Here is a 20,390-nt window from a genome sequence, read left to right as displayed (position 1 = left end):
TTTTTATTAGTTGCTGAAAAAAAAACATTTATTTATATAAAAACTATTAAAAAAAATATACATGTCTTTTTTAACATAAAAGAATTAATAAATAAACAAAATAATAAAACATACAAAATAATAAAACATATAAAATAATAAAACATATAAAAGAATAAAAATATAAAGGTTTGTATCCATATCTTCTTCTTCAAATATAATGTTAAAATTTATATTTTCTATTTCTTTTTGTTCTTCATTTAAATAATCACCAAAGCCAGGAAACATATCTTCAAAATCATCATTATTATTCATTTTTTTAGTTGTCTAAAAAAAAGAAACAAAATTACAAAATAAAGTGATCTTATTTTATCACAACTGTTCGTCTTATGCTGCAATATGATTCAGTGAAAAAAAGGGTTCGTTTATGATGAAAGTGACTTCAAACCCATGTGTTCTTATTGTCGAGTTTATTATTTAAAAAGTGATGATTGTTATCTATCAAGGTTTTCTAATTATTTTAGTTGACTAAAAAAGATATATTTACAAATAAAAAATTAAAAATTAAGCTCTGGTAAGTTGTCCATTTTATTAATAACGTCTATAACGTATTGTTCCCAATCCATTTCATCTAAGATTTCATGCATTTCTTTTTCTATTTCTTCCACTTCTTTTTCCATTTCTTCTTCTAACATTTGTAATTTTAGTTCTTCAATATAATCTGATTCTTCTTCCATTTCTTGTACTAATTGATCTAAATATTTTTCATAATCTTCCTCTGTTAACTCTTCCATTTCCATAAGTTCTTCCAAATTTTGTTCTTCTTCTTTTGTTAATAACAAGTCGTGATAACATATATTGTCCTCATTAATATTTTCTCCATAACTGAGAGAAAAAATGTATAAAAGTATAAAAGTATAAAAATGTATAAAAAAGTAAATAGGCTTACCATTCGCAGTTTTTGATATATTGTTTTTTAATTTGTTTCATTTTGAATATATTAGTTTGCTAAAAAATAATAAAAAAAAGTTACAAAAAAATTATTGTAATATAAAGTTTTGTATTATTAACATGCATTCATCTATATTAGTTAAAAGTTCTTGTTTGTCACTTGAAAGATGCATTTTCCAAGACCATAGTGAATCGAATAAAATACGTGCTGCTTGTATTTCTGTACCTTGTTTTTGATAAATTAAATTTAACAATCTATGAATTCTTTCATTGCTGTCTTGATAGTCTTGCTGAATACATATAATTTCTCTTTTTTTAAAACCAAGATATTCTGCCAAACATTCCCATTGCCATTGTAAACAAATTGCTATTTTTAGTTTTAATTGCATAAAATTCATTTTATTTTGCTTAAAAAATATAAAAATTTAATATAAATAATTTATTATAAATAATTTACATTGCTGAATGTTATATAAAAGTTTTTCGTCTTCCCATATGGATAAAATAAAATACAAATGCTTTATCGCCAACTTTTTGTTTGGTTGATTAAGTATAAATGAAGTTAAAACGTTTTTTAATTTATCGCATGTTTTTATGTAATTTTTATCGATTCTTTTTATATCAGTTCTTTTCAAATTTAATAAAAACGCCAAATGTTTCCATTCGTGATGGAGAAGTTTTGAGGTATAATTTATTATTTCTCTAATCATTTTTTATTTATTCTAGTATATATAAAATAGTAATATCAAAATAGTAATAACAAAATAGTAATAACAAAAAAAATATCAAAATAGTAATAACAAAATAGTAATAACAACAATAAAATTTTATTTTCTAAAAAAACAATATACAAAAAAATACATTAAAAAAAAAGTTATAAATTTTCAGGATCTGGACTCTCTAAAAAAAAGAAAAAATAATTAAAAAAATAATTTATACTTTTTTTATAAAATAAAAAAAAGGATCAAGTTTCACTTACGAGGAGAGTAGTCCCAGTGTGATGGACCGACTTCTGGTGGTGATTGTGGTGGCGATCGTGGTGATAGTGGTGATAGTAGTGATGGCGATCGTGGTGGTGGATACGGATTTTCTAAAAAAAAGAAAAAAATTTTTAAAAAAATGTATTTTTTTTATTAATAAGAAAAAATAGTAAAGTTAAAAAAACTTACGACGAGTGCGAGATAATCTTGCGCGATCTACAAAATTTTCATTGACAAAATTTCTAAACTCAGTTAGTCTTTGCATTTCTTTTTCTAGAAAAAATAGTATTAAAAAAGAATAATAAATTTTTCTTATAAAATGAAAAAACCATAAGATCAATTACCTCTTTTTGCGTTTTATGGAAATACTTGGCAAATGGGTTTTTTTTTTTCATTTTGAATAATGTAAAATTGTTCGTTGACACTATCACTAAAAACTTCATATTTTATATTGTTTATGGTAATATATCTCATGATCAAAACTAAAAAAAAATAGGTTTATTTAGAAATAAATACTCTATTTTTTATTGTAATAATTATAAATAGTTATAAATATCATTTTTTTATAAAATGCCTAAAATAAGGTATACTCCTAGATCATTAAACACTGTCAATATGGCACGTACAAAAACAACAGTTCCTAGAACAAAAAAAGCAGTTCAAACACAAACAAGTACAAAACAAAGTTCAACATCGACACAGACTGAAAATCAGTATTTACCAAGCAATTGTAAAAGAATATTATCGTGTTTACGAAGAACAAATAACAGATATAAAGATAATAAAACAAATCGTAAACTTGGAAGAGTTGGTAAAAGAATAAAACGCTGGGTTCATACTGCCGAATCTTATGTCGATATTAAACAACAATTAAAAGAAGCAAACATACGAAGAAAAAATAGACAAAAATAATATATTTATAAAAAATGTATTTACAATTTTTTTTTTAATAAATAATTTTGCAACCTCTTTGCGCTTCTAAGTTTTTTATTTTTATTTCTTTTTTTTTTCTAAAAAAAAATAAAATTTCTTAAAAAAATGTAATTTTTTATTTATAAATAATAATTTAAAATAATAACTTACTTTTTTTAAAAAAATATTATTTTCTAGAGTTAGTGGTAGTTCTTCTGTGAATTTTAATGTATCGTCTGTGTTTGTTTCTATACTTTCAACAGTTTTATTTTTTATTACAAAATCGACCTCTTCTGGGTCGCCGTTGAACATATTCAAATCTGGAAATTTAAATTCCGGTTCGTCTTCGATAACAATTACTTCTGTCTCATCATCGCTACTTAATATAACTTCACCTTGCGATAAATTTATTTCCTTTCCCACAACTTCCTCGTCTAAATAATATTGCGTTTTTTTTACTGTTCTTTTCGTAAAGCGTGTTTTTGTCATTTTTGATTTTGTTAACAAAAAACACGCTTTTTATGTATAAAATTTAATCTCTACAGATTAATGCGAAATAAAAGCTAAAGTGATGCAATTTTATGAATGAAAAGAAAATGCTGTGTCATGTTAGATAAATTTAGAAAGATTTAATACGACTTTTATGAACAAGATTAAAGAGATTAAAATACAGAGTAAACAACTTTTTAAAAACTCTACGAAGAAAAAATCTCCGCGTAAAGTGTTAAAATAACAATTTAAATAAATTCAAAATTTTATGAACCATCACGTCGACGTAGCATAGTGCATTCGCATTCCGCACTATGTTTCAAACGCCAGACATTTACCCGCCGTGGGTTCAAATCTCGCTTAAGGCATATATCATATCATTCTATGTTTGTAATGTCTAGAAAGTTTAGAACGTTGGGTAGAAATACTCGGGGAGCGTTGGGTAGAAATACTCGGCGAAAGTACTAGAAAGCTTAGAACGTTGGGTAGAAATACTCGGCGAACGTTGGGTAGAAATACTCGGCGAAAGTATGAGTGTGTGCCAGTGTGCGAACAGTGTGTGAACCAGTGTGCGAACGAGTGAGCGAACGAGTGTGTGAGTAAGCAGGCTAAGGACTAAGTAAGTTAAGTAAGTTAAGTAAGGACTAAGTAAGGTTAAGTAAGTAAGAAAAAATACGGCCGTATAAAAATATAGACTGTAAGAAAAAAACACAAGTAAGTAGGCCTACTAAGTTAAAGTAAAGATAGAATAAGTAAGGTTGTGTCAGGGTGACACTATGTTTTTTATCTTGTAAAAAAAAAGATATAAAAAAAATACAAGTCAAAAAAAAGTTAAAGTCGAAAAAAAAGTTAAAGTCAAAAAAAAAGTTAAAGTCAAAAAAAGTTAAAGTCAAAAAAAGTTAAGGTCAAAAAAAAGTTAAAGACAAAAATGGCTGCAGATGATATTGATTTTTCCCGTATGATTGTAAGACGGAATTTATTTTCAACACCTTCCTATAAAAGCAATTTGAGACCTAAATATACATCTAAATTACCCAAATATACAGTAGATGGAAAATGGCCTTTTCATAGGGATGCTTTTTTTGAATTTTTTGATAGGACCTCTTTTAATGAAAACGAGTTAACCGATCCCAATAATACAGAACTAAGAGCACTAAGACGTAGAAGGTCAAAAAAAATTTAAAAAAAATAAAGCGTCAATATTGTAGAAAAGCACTGATGTGTTATCGAAAAACGAAAAGCAAGTATATAAATAATAAACAAAATCGCGAAATGAATCGAGTAGGAAAACCGATATATCGTTTTGTTTTAACAAAAGTGGATCGCGATAAACACAGAAATATTTATTAAAAAATGAGACATAAAAGACATAGAGGTCATAGAAATGCTAGAAGATATATTTTTGTTCATCGAAAATCGAAACCTAATCCTAGACCTTATCATTCTTTAATCGGTAAAGGACGAAAGCGTATACTTAGAAAACGCGGAAAAGGTATCCTTGGTAATCTATTAGGAAATATACCCGTACTTGGTGGTGTATTTAAAACTATATTTTAATCGGATTAAAAAACATGTATAAAAAAGCTCAACTCTGTAAAACGTTTATTTACAAAAAAAAGAATGAATTCAACGGTGTGTAAACACGTCAAAAGAAAAACTCATATTAAAAAATATTGCGACAAGTGTTTTGTGCAAAGAATGAAAAAACACGTTCAAGAAAATTTAAAAGAATATCAATGGTTGTTTAAAGATATGAAAAAACATAAGAACGACGAGTTAAAAAATTTACGAACTGACACGAGTGCGTTTGGAGATTACATTTTGACTTATGAGTATAAAAACGGCATTGTTGAAATCATATCTGGCGACAAAAAAAATGGACACACAAAAACATCTACTTTTTTTGGTGGATTTATATTAGATTTTGATATTATAAATAAAATATATAGTATATCACATGTATATGACGGTGTTTTTTTTGTAGGCAATAAAATACCAAAAATATATTGATAAAAAAAATATTTAATAGTGTTTTTTCTGTTTTTTTTTAAAAAAAAGTACTATAAATTTGTTTGTTTTGAAATAAAAAAATTCATTTGAAGAAAAAATATTCATTTGAAATAAACAAAAAAAAAATGGAGATTACATTTAAAACTTGTTTAAACGAATTTTATAACACTGTTATGAATGTAGAAGCTTCCAAGTTTGAAGCTAGCGATAGTTTAAAACAAGTTGAAGGCGATTTTAAATTAGTATTTCGTTTGGATGGAAGTAAACAAATCAAAGTAACTCGTGATAATAATAAAGCCCATATTGAATTTTTTTATGGTGAAAACAAATACATTTGTTCCACATTTGAAATGAATTATGAAGACTTTGTTGATGTTATTAAAGAGACATTTAACCTTTGGTTAGTCGAAGAAGCAGACATAAAAGAATGAAACATTTTACTGATTATTTAGAGACTTATTATCCGTTTGCAAATTGACAAGATTTTTATATTTCGCTGTTTAAAACAAATAGTAAAGCAAAGGGTGATTTTTCATTGACGCATCATTACCAATGGGGAATAATTATTAAAGTAACACGTTTCAATGATGAATTTATTATTGAGTTTATATATGAAGAAGTTCCTTTTGAAACCTTTTAAACTTCCTTTGAAACATTTTTTAGGTTATGTTGAGTATTGTCAACAAAAATGGCTTTTAAGCGAAAAAGAAATTTGAGATCAAAAAGACGTAAAAGTCATAGAAAGAGAATACGCAGAAGAGGAAGAGGATTAGCCGATTTTATCACGCCTAAAAATGTAACTAACGCATTGCAAGTAGGTTCGCTGTTATACAGTATAAAAAAAGCGTGGAAAGGCAAAAAAACAAAAACGCCTCCTGTTCCTGTTGTTACAAAACCTGCCAACCCTTATATGCCTCCGGATAAAGTGTTTGAAGTATATTAAAAAAAAAAGTTGTAAAAAAAATATTATATTAATTCATTTAATGAATAAATATGTACATATAAAAAATTGTTTCCTTTTTCTTGTTCTCGTTTCTTTTTATAACGTTTTATTAGAATAGTTTTTTTTCCTTTGCAAGTTAAACAATTTATTTTATAAAGATGTATTTTTGCAGATCTTTTAGTAACAGTATTAAAAATCCATACTTCTTGATTTACAACGTGGATAGTGCAGTTTTTTAACAAATGTTGATTTTTTTTTTCTTTTAAAACTACAAAAAACAGTTCACCATATCCATTGCACGTGGCGCATTTTTCTTCTACGATTTCTTCTAATAGCGTGTGCGCTGTTCTCTTCATGATTCTGTTTATATTAAATTCAGAGCAATTTGCCTTTTTATTTCTTTTTTAGTCATGACATCATCAATAGGTACATCTAAAAATTGATTGGCAGTCTTTAATCGCGTATAATTGTTTGCATAAATTCTATCCATTTCATCTGCATCATGTAATAAATATTTTCCTCGTTCATCACAGCTGGAATGGCTTGAATATCCAATAGGGATAACTTACCCCACGTACCTTCATAATTTGTTCTTAAGAATCCTGCATCTTTTAAAAATCTTTTAGCAGCATTTTGAGCTAATAATTGTTTTTCGTAAATATCATAATGTAAAGGAATTTGTTTTGTTTTCATAGACAAAAGATCACGTTCCAGATTTTCCTGTTTTTTCATATAAAAATGCAACTGCATGTCTTTTTCAAACAGTTGTTTAGCAGTGTTATCAAGGTATTGAAAGAGTTCGTGTTTAATAAACTGAAAAAATGAATAAAGATTTATCTGAACTAGTGAAGAGGCATGAAGCGTTGTTACTTCAAAAAAATAATGGTTTAACAGTCTGCACAACGAAGGTAAATATATTTGATCTGTATATAATACATTTTCGCTGCGAAAGACTAGAGCCACAAAATAGGCGGCAAATGCACCACATAAACTACTATCATTCCATTGAAAAGGAAATTTATTGTATGAAAAAAATACATTTTGATTGCCAGTAATTTCGCTATATTTTAAAATAAATTTGGTAAACCAATAAAATTCACGATTTTCTGCTGTCCATTCTGTAGGAAAATGATTGAATTGAAGTATATAAGAATTAATTTCAATTTCGTTGTAGTTAATGTTAATCGTGTTGATTTGTATATTGCTATTGACTTCTTCTACTGCTTCAAACAAATATTTATTAAATCTTAAATGTTTTGGAATTTGTTGCAATACACTTTCTTCACCTAAACTATCAAAACAAAAAAAATGACCCTTGTCTATTTTCATCAACACTCTCCAATGTTGACCTGCGTCTTTTGTAGTTTCATTGTTGTAAATGATAAAGGAACCATTTTTTTTCATTTGTTGAATAATATGAATATGTGTTTTTGTTTGACTTAGTTCGTCAAAAGCATATATTCCTATAAAATAATTTTTAAATTCTGAATTTTTAAAAAAACGAGACAAAGAATCATCAGTAGCCATTTTTTTTATTCTTCTTTTTCTAAATTAAAAAAACTTGCAATAAATAGTGTTACAACAGCGTGTAATATATTAACAAATAAAGTTTTTTTATCGCCGGTTCCTTCCTTTATAATTCCTTCGATGTTTCTTTTAACAGACTTCTTTTTTAAAGCACCATCTAGTTTTTCTATCAAAGAATAAACGGTAGGTATTACTTTTGAAGTAAACGTATCCACAAAACCGTCAGTTTGATCGCCTTCCGTTAGAACCATAGGTGGTTTGATTTTTCTTTCTAGCAGCAAAAGAGTAAGCTTGGTTTTATAGAGTTCTATTACATAATGTTCACCATAGGTTTCTTTCAAATCATCAAAGTAGTTGAGATGAACAGAACAAAGTTGAGGATTTTCGAGTAAATTATTAAATTCGCTGTTTTTCAAACATTTTTCAATACTGTAAGAATTTAATGTTATCCTTTTAGATTTGAGTACATTTTGTAAAAATTCAAATGAATTTTTATCTGTAAAATGTTCTTCTTCTACGTAATCAGATGAAGGTGAAGAATTTCCAGACTTGTGTTCGTAATATTTATATCTTTTAGATACTTCATCGAGCGCGCACACTGCGCAATTGTTGTGAATTTTTTTAATGATGCTATCAACGCGATTCATTTTTTTAATTAAAAAATGTTAAAAAATATTTTTAAAAAATTTGATTTTTTATACTTTTTTATTCGTTTTATTAAAAGAATACGCTTCTTTTTTTAATAAAAAAGCATTTTTTTTCTAGTTGTGGTTGTTAGATTTGGAATTTATAACCAACAGTGATCGACATCAGTGGGGAAAAAATTGTGTTAGAGAATTGTGTTTACGATCCATCGGTGATAAAAAATATTTTCACACGCAAGTCATTCCGTGTGTTAATTATCACAAATTAGATGAAAAATATAAAAAAGTATTTTTTTATTGTCAAAACAATATACATGGGTTAGAGTACTATCCTAGTTTTAAATACACAAGTGAAATCATATTTTGTGCATCTGTAATCGATTATTTAAAAGAAAAGTTTTCAAAATACGAACGAAACTTTGTATTTTATAAAGGTGGTTGCATGGAAAAAGATGTGTTAAATGCGATAAAGGAGCTTAAAATACTCTCGTTTGATTTAAATCAGTGGTTCTTTCCAAAAATCTCTCTCTTGCCTATATATGTCAATAACGAAGATAAATGCTTGGAACATTTTTCAAATGTCAAAGATAAAACAAATTGTTGTCATCACTGCCCTCGATATGAAACATTGATGTTTTCATTGTATTTGGAAGATTTTGTAAACGGATTTACAATAAATGGCAACGTTTACGACCATGAATACTTTAGTTTTATTAAATTTATAAAAGACAACATTCAATGTATTTACATATTAAAAAAAGACACTTGTGAATGTTTTGAAAATATATTTAAAATAAATAATCTTGTATATCAACTTTTTGATATGGAAAAAAAATAAAAAAAAAATTGTCTTGTTTATAATCCTTCTTCCGCACTCACATAATATTTGGTGTAATGAATGTTTGTATGAATAGGTTGTTTCGATACTATTTTGTCGTTTTCATAATTATAAACTTCGTCCTCTTTTCTGTATAAAATCTTTGAAATGTTAAAATTTCTTTTAAAGAAAAAAAACCATTGAGCTGTGGGAAACATTTCTATTAAACTTTTTTCGTGAAAATTGCAACGTTCAAAGGCTTTGTAAATGTAGACTTTATCTCCTTCTTGATGTACTTTTTTTTGTATAAAATATTCATAAATAGGAACGGGTGTGTATAGGGTATAATAACCATTATGAAAAACTTTATCGTCAAACGAAAAACAAGGTAGTGGGTCCATGCAAGCTGGGACAACATAATTTAACAGTTTACAATTTTTCTTCAACTGATCATATTTCCATTTGTTAGATAGATAAGGAAACAAAAAATAATACTTTAAAGTGGGTTTAAGTTTGCTTTTCCACAAAGTTTGCTTTTCCATGTTTTTTGATTTGTAATAAAGTTTATATACTTTAAGAAAGTCTTCTAGTTGTTTTTTTAATTCTTCGTGTTGTTTTTCTACAGTTGTTTTGATTACATTTAAAAAATCATCGTTTATCAGGCGACATACTTCGAGCATGCTTGTTCTCCATGATGGTGCTTGTTCTACAAAATTCATATAACGTCGTGATGGTTTTTCAAACAAATCAAGTCTATTTTCATAGTCTTTAGCTATAAAAATATAATATAAATCCTTGAATTTTTCTTCTTCCAAGTTTAATTCCAAGTTAAAATTTTTTAAATACTTAAAGATAATGTCTTGCCATTCTTCATACGTGTTATTTAAATGATGAAATTCAAACAACATAGGATGTAATTCATTATCTGGATAAAAAAGTTAAACAGCTTTGATAAGACTTTCGTCGAGTTGTTTGCTAGTCATTTTCTTTTTCACAAATGAACTAGCATTTTATTTTTTTCACCCTTTATATAGGAAAATAGAGAGATTAAAAAAAAACAAGTTTTTTAATATTAAAACAGGTTTTTTAATTCAAAAAAAATTACAAAAATTTTTATTTAAAAAAAATTATTCTTCTTCTTCTGGTACTTCTGGTACTTCTGGTTCGACTTTGGTTTTTTTTGTTTCAATTTCAGCAAGCTCGAGCGAAGCTCTTTTCAAATTTTGATTTAAATTTCGTGAAACGCCATTTTTAATTAACGAATTATGAAAAGATGGTTCTATAGCCAACTGTCTTGCATATTCTGTAGTATAAATTTCGTCTTCTTCTTTGGCTAATCGTATACTAAAATTGCTAAAATCGATCGTTTTTAATATGCGAGTTTTAGGGTAAGCTACTTGCATATAGGCTTTGTTTTGAGCTTCTTGCATAGCCATCATCAAACTTTCCAATACCTTTTTGGTCATTTTGTTATGATTAAATTTAAACACCGCATTATTAGTGAGTTCACCTTTGTTCATTTTAAATGTGTTGTCGTCTTTAGTCAATTTCAATTCGCATCTAAACAAATAATTTGTTTTGTTGAGATCGCACATTTCTCTATATCTCCATGGTAACAAGATTTCACAGCCCTCATTTTTTTGTTTGTAAATCAATTCTTTTTTATTAAAGTTAAATTGCGTATAAGAGGAACAGTAGAATATTGTTTATCTTTCACATTTTTTTCTTCTTTAAATTCAATGAGCCACAAAGTAACAGCTGCTAAATATGCAAATTTAACATAGCTGTTATCATTGCAGTAAACAATTTCAAATTCTGTCATTTTTTGATGTTCGTTGTGTTGTGAATGAACTTTGAAATGGAAATGAACTCTTTTTATACTGTTTCAGTTGAAAAAAAAGTACTAAACAAGATTTTTTTACAAAAATGTTAATCTCTTATTCAAGAATCTAAAGTTCAATGTGGTACGATGAACTTTAAACTTTGTACTTTATACTTTTAATTCTGTTTTTAATGATAGAGATAATGTTGTTATGACTACTATTTTATATAAAAAGAGTGAAAAAAAACTTGAGATTATCATCTTTTTGGACAAGACAGCGAGATAGATAAAATGGAAAATAAAGAGTTTAAATCACTTGAAATTACAGATATTCATGAATGGTCTTTTTATGAAACAAACGAAAGCGCTTGTTTTGATTTGAGAAGCTCAAAGGATGTTATACTTCAACCCCATCAACGTGTTTTAGTAAATACTGGAGTGTATATAGATAAAATGGATTCAAATTTAGTAGGACAGATATATTCAAAATCAGGTATTGCTTTTAAACATGGTGTTGTAGTGTTCAATGCTCCAGGCATAATAGACGCCGATTATAAAGAGGAAATTAAAGTCTTATTGATGAATCATTCTGAAGAAAATGTTGTGTTTAAACGTGGAGATGCCATTGCTCAAATGGGATTTGTAAAAATGTTTAAAGCAGTAAAAAATGTAATAGAATTTAATGGCTGTTGTTGTGGTGAAGTAAAAATGTCAATGATTAAAGATGTAGAAAGAAAGGGTGGTTTTGGATCCACTGGAAAATAATTTTTTTTGTAAAATATTTTTGTAAAATTTTTTTTATTTTTTTAGATTAGTAAAAATTATGTCATTCCTTCTTTTGGACGCTTGGAACGACATTAGAAAATTAGATGTCGAACAACATACTCGTTTAAAAAACATATCATTGTTTGTAAGTAACGGTCAAGCTATTTCATTTGGTGAAGTAGCCGATAATATGATTGAAATGAAGACGAACTTTTATCAAGCAACTAATTTATCAAATTTATTTTTGATTGTTTTTGAAAGTATTTATGAAAAATGTCAATCTATGAAAAACATGATATTATCAATGAATATAAGAGATGACGATCATAGTGTAGAAAATTATTTAACAGATTTACAATTTATTGAAAACACTTTTTTAGAATTAATAACATTTATTAATAACCATATTGAATGTAATCAAAATTTAGTATATCAATTTAATCATTTAACTGCATAAATGAACTGTATCATTTTTTATAATTTTAACTGTATAAACATTGATCTGTATATTTTTTTTATTTTTTAGATTAGTAAAAATTATGGAATCATTTATTTACACCAACAATCCGAATTTTTTATTCAATGGATTATGTGTTGACAAAATAAAAATTTAGATTTTCGTCTATCCATGTTGGAAGAAATGCATCATCATGTTCAAGGCACCAAAATATGGATTTTTGAAAATTTTAAAGAACAGTTAAAAGATGAAAGCAAGGCTTATTATAGTGTTCCTTTTTATTATAAAAATTATCAATTTTTAATGAAATTGACTATCCATACGAAATGTGATAAACATGAAGAAGAAGAAATTGGTTTGTATATAATGATGCGATCTACACCTTATGATGCAATATTAAAATGGCCTTTTATCAATCATATTATTACTTTTAAAATATGTGGTCCTAACGGTAAACAAATAAAAAAAAGTTTTTTGAGTGAAAATAATGTGTCTTTTCAACGTCCGGTCAAAGATCAAGAAAATGCTGGATATGGATATTGTAATTTTATAAAAACAGCAGACATTAACGATTATTTAATTGAAAATAATTTGTATATCAAATGTAAAATTAAGTAATTTTTTTAAATGTTTTTTTGTAAAAAAAAATTTTTTTTTAGAAAAACTAATAAAAAATGGAATGCCCTACACGCTTTACTTGGGATAGTATTTTTCAACATGATAAAAAACAATATGGGCGTTTATCAAGAATATTCGCTTATGTTAACATGTATCAAACAGAATGTGCTCAATTAACATGTATCAAACAGAATGTGCTCAAAGATGTTAATGATATGAAGAGTTTTTTTATGCAAGCGATTCAAGTTATGAGTTTAAATATACTAAATTGTTATTTGGATATTTTTTCAAAAATTCAGCTTGATTGTAGTAGTAGAGAAAAATTATTTATGGATTCTATAAAAATGGAAAAGAATAGTTGTATTTATAATGATATATCGAGTTTACAAACTATTGCAGAAATTTTTTCAGAATTGTTAACTTTTAGTTATAAATATATTGAATGTAATCACGATTTAAATTATGAATTTAATCATTTATCTGTATAATTTTTTTAGAATAACTAATAAGAAAAAACATGGATAATGAAAAATGGTCTGACGAACGCATCAAATGGGTTACCAAATATTACAAACTACATCATTCTGAACGGAAATTGTGGAAGTTTTTGGAAGAGTTATCACCTGTTTTTTACTTTTATTTTGTTATCGTTAAAGAATTTTTAACCAATGATGATCATCAAGATGGCATAGTGGGGCAACTTGAAAAAATAACAGAAATTATAAATAAAAATAACGAACAAATAAAAAAATATCTCAATATACGTCAATTTTTAATAGAGTTGGTCAATTTCATGATTGTCACTTGCGATGATGTAATTGAAGAAGACGAATTTATTGTAAAAAAAGAAAAGGAAGAATTTGCAAGAAGAGATGAAGCCATGTTCTCTTATATGAAATTAAATGTTGACATGAAAAATTTTCATTATATTTCAAAGCACGAAGAAAGATTAATGTTAAAAAAAACAATTAAAAATTATTTTACGCTTATTCTTATAAATAATTTTATCGAGTAACTTATTTTTTTTAAAATTTTTTTTAAAATTTTAATAACTTTGTATTTTTTAGGTAAACTAATAAAAAAATGGAATTCTTTCGAGATTATAAATGTGGAAAATACATCTCTCATAAATACAGAAAGTTGGATAAACTTAATGCAGATGTTGCTGCTGAATATAAAATAGTAAAATGTTTTGTTAAATATGGTGATATTTTTAAATATTTTTTTAAAAATTTTCATGACAATATGTTAAATGAAGCACTAGATGAATTGAACCAATTAATACGAAAAGATGCTGAAAAAGATGGTTTTATAAACAGATTAAAAACTTTGCAACTGTATATGCAAGCCATGTACAAATTATTTACAACAAATCAAAAAAATATTGAATGGCTAAAAGAGAAATAGCAATAGATAAAGAAAAACAAAAAGAAAGAGATATGGCTATGTTTGAGTATATTGAAAAAAATGTCCCTGAATTTCGCAAAGACATAATGAATCAGTTTTCTTTTGTCAATAAGACTGAAAAAACAATACGTATTCGCGAAGAATTACAACGTTCTTTTTTAAAAACAATGGAATATTTGAGTACCTTTTTTGATTAAAAATTTTTTTTCTCTTTAGATTACATAATAAAAAAATGGTAAAAATAATAGTTCGACCAACAAACAGCATTATGGCAACAACACCAACAATTTGTCAATACTTAGAATTGTGTCATCACAAAGAATGTCAAAACACTAAACTTGTTTATGCGATGAATGTCGAAAAAAAAATTTCACATCAATAATATCATTTTTAGATAATTTTTATTGTCATTTTTTTATTATTTTTATTGTATTTTTTTAGATTACATAATAAAAAATGTCAAACTTTAAAATACATGTTGAACATTGCATCACTCAACTTTTATTATCAACAGCTGTTATTCATGATCAAACTCAAACGATAAGGAGGTTATTGGATCAAACAGAATCTTGTTCAAAAGAAACTTGTAGTGGTTTGAGTCCTTGTGATTCTTGCAAAACAATATATGATTTTGTGAAACATTATATTCGTGAAGAAAATATTAAAAAAACTGTGCTTGAAATGTTTGAAAATTATACTATATTATAAAACTTTTGTAATTATTTTTTAATAATTTTTTTGTAACTTTTAGGTTACATAATAAAAAAATGGTTGTGGTTTATGTATTTGAAAACAACGCTAAAGATTTTTTTAAGAATAAAAGTTTGGAAGATTGTTTGGAAGATTATCATCTTAAAGAATTGTTTCAAGAAGAAATGACTCAAGATGAATTTGATGAATTTGTAAAACAAGTGCAACAATTTAAACCTAAAAAACTACGAGTTGATAAATATTCAGAAGAAAAAACTTTTAAAAGAGAAAAAGAAATTTTGGAAGCATTTTTATTAGAAGATTGGCGTATGAGTGAACAAGCTTCTGAAATGTGTGAAAAAGTAGCTAAAAAAATAGGGCTTAACAAAACAACACTTTTATTTATTTGTAAAAAACCTGATTTTGTTTATGAAGCTCTATGTAAAATAGCTCTGTGAATGTATATCGAATTGTGTATTTTGTATTTTAAATGCTTGTTACATTTATGCTGAAATAAGAAGAATTTTTTAAAATTTTTTTAAAAAAATGTATTTTTTTTTAGATTGCATAATAAAAAAATGGAAAAAAATATAATATTAGCTTGCAAAAAATTGGGATTGTCTGAAGTGTTGATGGAAAAGAATTTTCATTATCATAAAGAGGGTATTAATAGTTTGGCTTCGTGTGCTTGTGATTCGGATGATATGTGTCAAAAATGTAAAAAGATTGCGTTGGAAATAATATTATCAGAACATAGAGATTATGTGTTAAAATATGAACAACCTTTTTATATGGATAAATAATTATATTTTTATATTGAATTTTTTATATTGAATTTTTGTATACATATTTTTTTTGTATTTTTTATATTGAACTTTGTATATATTTTTTTGTATTTTTTTTAGATTTCATAATAAAAAATGGAAAATAATATAATGTCATCTTCAAAACAACTAACAGAAATAACGAAGAAAAGTCTTGATTATTTAGCTTTTTGCCATTGTAATGTAAACGATATGTGCGTAGTTTGTAAAAAAATAGGATTGGAAATGAGTGAAGAAAAAATTGATTATGAAACAATATACAAACATTTTTTATATACGATTATTAAATTGTAGACATGTTATATTCAAATTATTTATATAATAAAATTTTTTATATTTTGTTTAAATTTTGTATATATTTTTTTATATTTTTGTAATTTTTTTTGTAATTTTTTTAGATTACATAATAAAAAAATGGAACAAGATGACATATCGTGGTGTAACTATTCTATTATATTAAAAGCTTCAAAAAAAATGGATTTATCTAAAAAACAACTCTTAAAAGATTATAAAAAACAAAAGAAATTTTTAACCGAATGTCAATGTGATGAATACAACCCATCATTTCTTTGTATGTATTGTTGTTCTTGTGTGGATACAGCTTCAAAAAAAATGGATTTAACTAAAGAACAACTTTTGGAAATTTATAGAAATAAAAAGAAAAAGATTAAATTTTTGGCTGAATGTCAATGTCAGGAATACGAATATCATTTTCTTTGTTTGTGTTGTAGTTATTGTGTGGATGCAGTAAAAGAATTTTACATTTCAATAATAAAAGCTTCTAACAAACTTGGTTTATCGACAAATTTATTAAACAAAACTTTTCATATTCATAAATATGTAATACGTGATTTAGCTAAATGTAATTGTGATTTTGAAAAATTGTGTCATGATTGTGATTTTAAAAAATTTTTGGTTTATCGTTGTTTTCGTTAATGTAATTATTTTTATAACTTTCTTTATTTTTTTAGATTACATAATAAAAAATGCAACTAACAGAAAATGATTTGGATTTTTTAATGGAAAAAATATACCAATTCAATCGAGCTCACCCAGCTACATTGGAAGAAATTCGAATGCATGCGATTAGTTCAAAACAAGTTTTATGTCGTCGTTGTCAATGGTATGGTGAGTATAAGTGGGATGAATTTTTCAATCAAGAAATGAAACGAGTACCTCATATATTGATTTTGATGGTTTTTCAATATATTAAAATACATTATCATGTTTATTTGAATTTAAATTTTGAATCGTTTTATGATTTTTTTAAATTAAAATGTAAAGAAGATGTTTTAAATCATGTAAAAGAAAAATGTGAAGAAATTGAAAATTGTAAACATTATTTAAACGAATGTGAAGAGTGTGATGAGTATAGAGTAACTGTTGGTGAAAGTTGTTCATTTATATATTGTGAAAAATGTTTTAATTCTCAATATTAATTTTTTTTAGATGAATAAAATAAGAGAAAACCATAGTAAAAAAATGTTCAAGATGATGATCGAAAAAAACCATTTGCCTGAAAACGAAATGATGGTTGCAAAGTTTTTGGTTAATGAACCAGATGATTTATATTGTAAAGTGGAGCAAGTTGTCGATCAGAACATTATATATATGATGTTTTTTATAAAATATGCTATACTATATTTGTATTCGAAATAAATTTTTTTATATGTACTTTTTATATATACTTTTTATTCTAATTAAAAAACGTTTATTATAAACGTCATATGCATCCAGACATTAAAAAAACATGGTTGGAAACTGATGTTTTAATTATTGATGAAATTTCAATGATTAACGCTTCAACATTTGATTTATTACACTCAATAGCTTGTGAAATTAGACAATGTTACGATGAATTATTTGGTGGTATACAAGTGATTGCTTGTGGTGATTTTTTTCAGTTGCCACCTGTTTCAGGTCAATTTGTTTTTAAATCACAAATATGGCTACACTACATGACAGAAGTGTTGGTTTTAACTCAATGTTTTAGACAAAAAGACGACGAACAATTTTTTGGAGCTTTAAATGATCTACGTGTTGGTCAAGTTTCAGACAAAACTATTAATTATTTTATGACGCGTTGTTTTGAAAAAGATGAAAATTTAAACTCTAAATATACAAGATTGTTTTTTAGAAACATCGAAGTGGATGTTTATAACAATCAAAAAATGGAAACTATCAAACAAGAAGGGTATTGGTTTTATGCTAAAGATGTTATTAAAAATCGAAATATTCCATGCTCGTTTCAAATTCCGGCAGCTGTTTATCTTAAAATAGGTGCTATTGTGATGCTTGTAAGAAATATTAATGTGGAAGAAGGTTTGTGCAATGGTACTATTGGTACCGTTATTTTAATAGAAAGTAATGCAGTTTGGGTGATGATGAATAAAAAAGAAGTCAAAATTGAATGTGTCAAAGAAGAAATTTTAGATTGCTCTCATACTGTCGTAGGCTCAAGATTTGGTTTGCCTTTAAAATTAGCATTTTCTTTTACGGTTCATAAAGCACAAGGAAGTACCATGAATAAAGCCGTTGTTCAATTTAATTCAAAGGCTTTTATTAATAGTCTTTATTATGTTTCTTTATCACGAGTTTGCAATATTAACGATATATTTATAATTATTAATAATAAATTTAATTTACGAACACTATTTAAAAGTATTACTGTTGATTCTGATGTTTTGGAATTTTATAAAGAATACATGTAAAAAAAAAATTTTTTTTTTAGATTCTTAAAAAATGAAATTTGAATATCAAACTGAGGAAACTCGTTTTAGTAATAACAGTATATACACGGAACATTTTTTTTACATTAAAGATCGTTATAAAAATGAAGATATTGTAGAAGAATCACAACTTTATTCTGAAACTCAAAGTCCTGATGAAATTGTTCATCATGTTGAACAAAAAACAATGGAGGGATTCGAAACACAAATGAAAAACAGTATTCTTTTTGGTGACTTGTTTCAAAATTTCTTATTGGGTTATAATATTGTTACTTTGTGTTGCAAGTCTATTGAAAATGGTTATTGTAAAATAATGAAACGTTGTTACAATTCGCCTGTTTATTTTATTAAACCTTTAGAAGGACCGACAAATTTGCGTTTTATTCAAGATGCCAATGTGCGAGCTGTTTTTAATGTTTTAGAAAACGACAGCGGATGGAAGATAATACGATTATGTAATATTAAAATTAAAACTTTATCCAATTTAACAGAAAGTTCCATGATGAAATTACGAGATTTTGAATTGTCTGGTTTTAAAAGAAAAATGCTCATGACAGATGAAGAAATTGAAAAAAAGAAAAAACACAACAAAACTTATTATGAAAAAAATAAAGAAACACTAAAACAACGAAGAAAAAATAAAGAAACACTAAAACAACGAAAAAAAAAACGCAATAAAATATATTACGAAAAAAAACAACAAAAGAAGATAGAAATAGACGAATGGTTTGGTGAATGGTATAGACCTCATTCTTTAACACAATGGGAAAAATCACTAAAAAGTACTGTTTATACTATTCTGTCTTATCAACAAAAAAAGAAAATGTTTTTAGATTATAGTATTTTATTTGAACCAGGATTATGTTTTTATTCTGCTTTTCTCGTCTCTTTGTTGATTCGTCAATGGAATGTGAGCACCATTGAAGAATGGAATATAAAAGTGTTGAAAAAAAACACTACAGATTTATATTCTGAAGAAAATATTTTACAACTTCTTTTTGAAGATCAAGAAGAGCAAAATGTTCTAGCATGGAAAGACGTTTTACAACAAATAAAAGAAAAATCTAAAAATATGTCATTTCAAACTTTGATTGATTTTTGTCATTGTTTTGCTTACGAAAACACTTTTGATCGTATTAACATTAAAATTTTTGCCGTTAACAAAAAAAACACCAAAATTCGTTTGTTGCATTCTAAATTAAAATCACAATATAAAAGTTCTCTTGTAAAATTGTTAAAAGTAGTTTACGAAAGCGCAAACATTACCAAAGACGATCAAGATTCTCAAAGAGTATTTATTAACGATGAAGAAAGAAATAAAGCCAATGAACGAAAAAAAACAATCAACACGATCAAAATTTGTATTTTTCAAAAAAATAATTCTTTTCACGCTATAAGCATGTTGAATGAAAAATTTTCTACAAAGTATTTTTGTTCTAACAACTCGCGTGTTTTGTTTCAATGTTCTGATTGTGGACAAAAATTTACCACAGAGAAACACAAATGCGAAGGTTATTATAAACCGGACAAGTTTAAATACGGTGATTGCATTACTCACTATCGTCCACAAAATACGTTCATGTGTACAAGTAGAACCTTGTTTCCTTTTTTAATGACTTTTGATTGCGAAACGAGTATTACAAAGTCTGAAGAAAATGCTACTTCCAAAGTCAAACCTTTACCTGAGTTGAATTATTATTGTCATTCCATTGTGATTCAATGCATTCATGAAAAATTAGCAAGAGAATGTTTTGGTTTGGACGAACAAGGTCAAGTCATTACTCAATGGATTTTTTATTACGAAAATACGGTTGAAAGTTTAGAAA

At 26.1% G+C, this 20,390-nt stretch overlaps 2 protein-coding genes across 2 annotated transcripts; both read left to right on the top strand.

Moving 5' to 3' along the window:
• Positions 1-11,365: 11,365 nt before the first annotated feature.
• LOC136082082 (deoxyuridine 5'-triphosphate nucleotidohydrolase-like) lies at positions 11,366-11,839 on the top strand. The gene has a single exon (XM_065800660.1). The coding sequence runs from the start codon at positions 11,366-11,368 to the stop codon at positions 11,837-11,839; it is 474 nt and encodes a 157-aa protein (XP_065656732.1).
• A 5,723-nt stretch (positions 11,840-17,562) lies between these two features.
• LOC136082081 (ATP-dependent DNA helicase PIF1-like) lies at positions 17,563-18,546 on the top strand. Its single transcript, XM_065800659.1, has one exon. The coding sequence runs from the start codon at positions 17,563-17,565 to the stop codon at positions 18,544-18,546; it is 984 nt and encodes a 327-aa protein (XP_065656731.1).
• The last annotated feature ends 1,844 nt before the right edge of the window (positions 18,547-20,390 follow it).

The sequence above is a fragment of the Hydra vulgaris genome, chromosome 06 (assembly GCF_038396675.1).
Source record: "Hydra vulgaris chromosome 06, alternate assembly HydraT2T_AEP".
Lineage (NCBI taxonomy): Eukaryota > Metazoa > Cnidaria > Hydrozoa > Anthoathecata > Hydridae > Hydra > Hydra vulgaris.
The sequence above is the reverse complement of the archived record's forward strand: the minus strand, read 5'-3'. Positions and strand labels throughout refer to the sequence as shown.